Genomic DNA, 6000 nt, shown 5'->3' with positions numbered 1-6000 from the left:
CACCGCCCACTCCGGCACTAACCGCGGCGTGGTTCTGGTGGGCAACATCGGCTACGGCAAAACCGCCATCATCTCGCGCCTCGTGGCTCTCAGCTGCCATGGAAACCGCATGCGACAGATCGCCTCCGACAGCCCGCAGTCCTCGCCCAAACGTGAGGCTTTCATCAGTGACTTACGCAAAGTGTACAGACCAAACTTCATTAACTCGCATATCTGTCTGTCACAGTGTTCTGTGCTGCAGTGAACTTTTCTGAAGCTCATTTAGGCAAAAGCTGAAGTGTGTGACTTTTCCGCCAGTCTGTGACATCTCTCTGTCAACACCAAATGTAATCGCAAAGATAATGAATGATTAATGAATATTAGAAAATCAACATTGGCTCATTGAAAATTATTCCAGAAAACTGCACTTTTCAGCTAAAATAAACACTAGTGGCAGTAAAACACACACTAGTGGTTCTTTTCACACAGATTATGATTATAGGTCAATATCTTTGCACAGTAGTATGTTATAACATGCTTTAAAATGCTTTTCTTAATTAAATTCATCAAATCAAGAGGATTTTCTAGACTAATAAAAGTGATTGTCTTGTTTTCAGAAAAAATAAGTCAAAAATAAGTACGTTTTTGCTTGAAACAAGCAAAATAATCTGCCAATGGGGTAAGAAAAACAATCTTGTTTTCAGTTTTTGCTTACCCCATTGGCAGATTATTTAGCTTGTTCTAAGCAAAAACTCACTTAATGTTGACTTGTTTTTTTCTGAAAACATGAACTTGTCTAGAAAATCCTTCTTGATTTAAGAATTTTTAGATATTTTGGCTGAAAACAAGACAAAATAAATAAATGCATTTGATGTTTGCAACTCATAACCAGCTCCATATATTTGGCTTTTCTGAAGTAGCAAACTTGCTCGGTAGCGCACCCGGTAAAGCATTGCACTTAGTACGAAAACTGTTAAACACGAGTCAAAAGAGCTCGAATACTCTCGGAAGCAAATAAAATGACATGATTGCTTCAGAAGTTTGCGTTTTTAACACTGTCATTTAGTTTGAAGGTCAGTTTAGTGTAGATTTCAAAAGCAAGGATTAAAGGATTACTTTGCTTCTAAAATTAAAAAAAAGAATTTACGTTTTTTGAGGAAAACATTCCAGGATTTTTCTCCATATAGTGGACTTCAATGGTGCTCAAAGGATTGAAGATTAAAAATTCAGTTTTAATGCATCTTCAAAGGGCTCTAAACCATCCCAGCCGAGGAAGAAGGGTCTAATCTAAACAAATTCTATACTTCTTAACCCCAAATGCTCATCTTGTTTAGCTCTGCGTGAACTCCAGTTCAAGACCGGTTCAAGGGTATGTCGAAAAACTCCCGTCTCATTTTCTCCTCCAACTTCAAAATCGTCCTACATCGCTGCAGAAGAACCAACCCAGAGTTTACAAAGTGAACGTGCAAAGAAGGTAAACGGTCTTTACAAAACAGGTAAAACAGCAATGTAGGACGATTTTGAAGTTGGAGGAGAAAATGAGATGGGTGTTTGTTGACACACCCTAACTGTCTTGAGCATCTGTGGTTAAAAAGTGTATAAATATATATATATATATATATATTTTGTTTTTTGTTTTTTAGAAAATGACTAATTGTTTCACTAGATAAGACTCTCCTTCTTTGGCTGGGATCGTTTAGGGTCATTTGAAGCTGCATTTAAACTGCATTTTTAACCTTCAATCCGTTGAGCACCATTGAAGTCCACTAATTGGAGAAAAATCCTGGAATGTTTTCCTCAAAAAACAAAATTTCTTTGCGAAAGACATGAACATCAAAGACATGGGGGTGAGTAAATTATCAGGACTTTTTTATTCTGCAAGTGGAGTAATCCTTTAACCATTTAGTGCCACTCAGTGGACATTTACACTGCAAAAAAGGTGTATATTATTTTGTATTTTTGTCTTGTTTCTAGCCCAAAATATCTAAAAATTATTAAAATAAGAAGATGTTTAGTCTTGTTCTAAAAATGCACTTAATTACATTTTTTCCTCCTGGAAACAAGCTAAATTATCTGCCACTGGAGTAAGTAAAATATTCTTAAAACAAGAGTAACCCCACTGACAGATAATTTCACTTCTTTTAAGCAAAATGCACTTAATTTAGTTTTTTTTTTTTTCTGGAAACAAGACTAGACTAAGACTAACTTAATTTAAGAATTTTTAGATATTTTGACTAGAAACAACAAGACACTACTTTTTTGTGTAGTGTAATTTCTGAACTGCTGCCTGCAATACATACAACGACCAAAGTAATAAACCTTTGTCAGATTCATGTTTGTCTTTATCAGATAAAACTGAAGATGCTTTTAGCGCCACTCACTGGACATTTCACTTTGAAAGTGTTACAAAACATGCAAGAAGCAACATAATATCATTTTACAAAATGTCACCATAGGACATGTTTTTAAAAAGGCATGAGTTGAATATAATTGATTGTTTGCTTGTGTGTGGTCAGATGGAGATGGCATCCCTCTGACGCAGCCGCAGCCTTCCCATGGTACACTGGGAGGAGGAAGTTGCCCTGGAACTCCAGAAATGAGGAGGAGGCAGGAGGAGGCCATGAGGAGGCTTGCATCACAGGTACAAACACACAAACAATAATAATGCATCAATATTGGTGGAATTTAATTATTCATTAGCATTAACATAATACTGAATGTGCTACAGAGGTTTCTTAGATTTCATGCATGATGTTAGAATGGAAGTGTGTTTCTGCTATGGGATAAATAATAAAAGGGTAATTGTGACTTTTCATCTGTCAGTTTTGACTTTTTTGCTCAGAACTGCTCAGAACTTAAAAAAAAAAAAAAAAAAAACGTCAGAATCGTAAGATAAAGAGTCCCAATTTTACCTTTTTTTCCTTTATCCCACGGCAAAAAGAAGTTTCTTTATGATACAGATACTGAGCATGAGGGACTAAAGCAATAACTTTAATTTAATTTTAAATTAAAAATTATAAATATAGAATTATAATAAATAAATAAAAAAATTATTTGAATAAATAATGCATTTTACATTTAAAATCATAATATGTGACCCTAGACCACAAAACACAAGGGTCAATTTTTCAAAATTGACATTTATACTTCATCAGAAAGCTGAATAAATAAGCATTTTTTTGCAGTGTATTGATTTGCACTGAAACTGAAAATTTAGTATCAAGCCAAGCTTTTTCACACACACACACACACACACACACACACACACACACACACACACACACACACACACACAGTTTCCCATGTCAATCTCCACACAATAGATCCTGTTGACCGCTAGAATTGCTTCGACTCACACAAAAGGTGGTCTTCACCTGTGCGGGCTTGCTGTCGCAGTCTCTTCTATTGCATTATGCAGATATGTTTTAAAAAGAGAAGTAAGTTTGCCAGTGAGCCTCATAAAATATTAAATCAGCCAGAAAGCAATTTCCTTGCCATGCTATTAGATCTAGTTAAGTCAATGCATTAATAATCGACTCTCACTTTCTAGCCTTCTGGACAGTTTAAGTCCCTTCTAAAACATTTGTGTGAGTGAATTAGTTTTCTGATATAGTTGATCCTCTCTCTGGCTGTCACAGCCAGGACTCTGCGTCTGATCTCTCATTCCTCTGTCATCTCCTTCACCTGCGGTTTGATTTGTGTTGCCTGTGGCTCCGGACCTGAATGACCGCAGATTTCCTCATTAAACCATCACACCTCATTAATGGGGCTTTTGGAGTTTGTGGAGCTCCAAGGGAGGTTTCTGCTGTTTGTTCTTGCTTTTGTGAGTCCTGTCTTTGAAATCCAGACTGAATTATCATGAGATGCATTGTTTTACTCCAGAGTAGGTCAAATTGTGGGTTATGTTTTGGTCAAACTTGATCTCCAAGTTGTCTGAATGGCATCATAACAGAAGGCAATATGCATTGAGGTGTGAATGGACTAGTTGAACAGGAGTAGTAAGACAAAATGCATTGCACACACCTTGCACTTGTCCTTTATTATTAAACTTTTAGGAGCCACTATTAAAGTTGCTAGTTTTAGGCAAATAAAATTTGCACTTTTTGCACATTTTGACATGAAATGCAATGGATATCAGTCACAGGATGTGACGTCAAACTCTAGGGATTGTTTTAAATAGGGAAGAATTAAATCCTAATAAGGAAACACATTTTTTAATTTTACATAAATTATAACCCTGTTAATTCTAATGTTTCCAAATAGTATCACTGACAGCTCATGTTCTTTTTGCAAACAAGCAGCACACTGCAAAAAATGCTTTTCTTACTTTGATTTTTTTTGTCTTGTTTGCAGCCAAAATATCTAAAAATTCTTAAATCAAGGATTTTCTAGACGAGTAAAAATTATTGTCTTGTTTTTAGAAAAAAACTACTTAAAATTAAGTGTGGTTTTGCTTGAAACAAGCAACATAATCTGCCGATGGGGTAAGAAAAATAATCTTGTTTTCTGTTTGAAATTAGATATTTTTTTCTTACCCCATTGGCAGATTATTTTGCTTGTTCTAAGCAAAAACTCACATAATTTTTTCTGAAAACAAGAAAATAATTTTTACTTATCTAAAAAAATCCTTCTTTTTAGATATATTTTTAGATATTTTGTCTGGAAACAAGACAAAACATCGAAGTAAGAAAAGCATTTTTTGCAGTGCAGTTTTTTGATTGTCCTTTATCTAACACTGCAAAAAGTGTCTTGTTTCTAGCCAAAATATCTAAAAATTCTTAAATTAAGACGGATTTTCTTGACTAATAAAAACTGTGTTGTTTTCAGAAAAAAATACTCAAAAATTAAGTGTGTTTTTGCTTGAAACAAGCAACATAATCTGCCGATGGGGTAAGAAAAATAATCTTGTTTTCTGTTTGAAATTAGATATTTTTTTCTTACCCCATTGGCAGATTATTTTGCTTGTTCTAAGCAAAAACTCACTTAATTTTTTCTGAAAACAAAAAAATAATTTTTATTTTATCTAAAACAACTTCTTTTTAGATTTTTTTTAGATAGATTTTTAGATATTTTGGTGGGAAACGAGGCAAAAAAATCTAAATAATAAAAAGTGAAGCAATTTTGGTCTGACCTGGGTTCTCTTATATTTGATTCTGCCAATGCAGAATTCTTCAACTCCTTTAGTCTAAAAGACATTGTTTTTAATTAAAGTAATACTAAAATAAACCCCTGGAACATACTATTAATATATATGGAAAATGTTTCATTAACAAACAAAAATTCACAAATAGTTACCCGCTCACTGTCAAACATCATTCGGCATTAATTAGCTAATTTTGTCAAAAGAAATGTTCTTGATTACAAGAAAAATACAGATTGTTCTTGTGATTTATTTTGTCTTTCCTTTATACAGATTTAAATAGTTTCGTTTTCGAAGTACTCTAAACGATGTCAGTGATTCTCCGATGTTAAATATGATCAAGAATTATTTTATTTCGATCTACAGTGTAATAAAAGTTAAGAAAAAGATTATCCTATAGCCCTAAATATATAGTCTACAAGCTAATTCCTTTTTTCTTAACTTTTAACTTTTTCTAAAAATTATCAAGAATATTAAATCAACTTAATAGGCTAGGTTAATTTCTTATACAAACATAACGAATGCACTTCTAAACAAAGTTTTCATATATAAATTCAGGAATCACGAATATGATAAAATAATATTATTTTATATATATTAACAGTTGTATTAAACGAATTTATAGTGCTTTGAATTTATTAAATAATGTTTAATTTCGTTCGTTTCGCTCTCTGGAAATGTAAAGAAAAATACCCTTTGAATTCGTTTTTAATCCCTGGTTTTAAACAAGCATATATTTGAGATAATTTATATATTATTGCTTGAATAAACTTTTAAAAATAGGACTAGAAACCTAGGCATTTGAAAAGACAGTGAAATGTGTCTAATAATTCCAAAAAGAAAGAGAAGCATTGGACATAATCAAAATAGTCGAGACATTT

At 33.2% G+C, this 6000-nt stretch overlaps 1 protein-coding gene across 1 annotated transcript in view; it reads left to right on the top strand.

Moving 5' to 3' along the window:
• The first annotated feature begins 10 nt into the window (after positions 1 to 10).
• Positions 11 to 6000, top strand: part of LOC141297710 (protein TANC2-like) — a 33154-nt gene continuing 27164 nt past the window's right edge. Inside the window, exons 1-2 of the mRNA XM_073828158.1 lie at positions 11 to 152; positions 2496 to 2620. Of these exons, the coding sequence (XP_073684259.1) occupies positions 110 to 152; positions 2496 to 2620 (168 nt within the window). The 5' untranslated portion in view covers positions 11 to 109. The remainder of the gene's footprint in view (positions 153 to 2495; positions 2621 to 6000) is intronic.

This window comes from Garra rufa, chromosome 22 (genome assembly GCF_049309525.1).
Source record: "Garra rufa chromosome 22, GarRuf1.0, whole genome shotgun sequence".
NCBI lineage: Eukaryota > Metazoa > Chordata > Actinopteri > Cypriniformes > Cyprinidae > Garra > Garra rufa.
The sequence above is the reverse complement of the archived record's forward strand: the minus strand, read 5'-3'. Positions and strand labels throughout refer to the sequence as shown.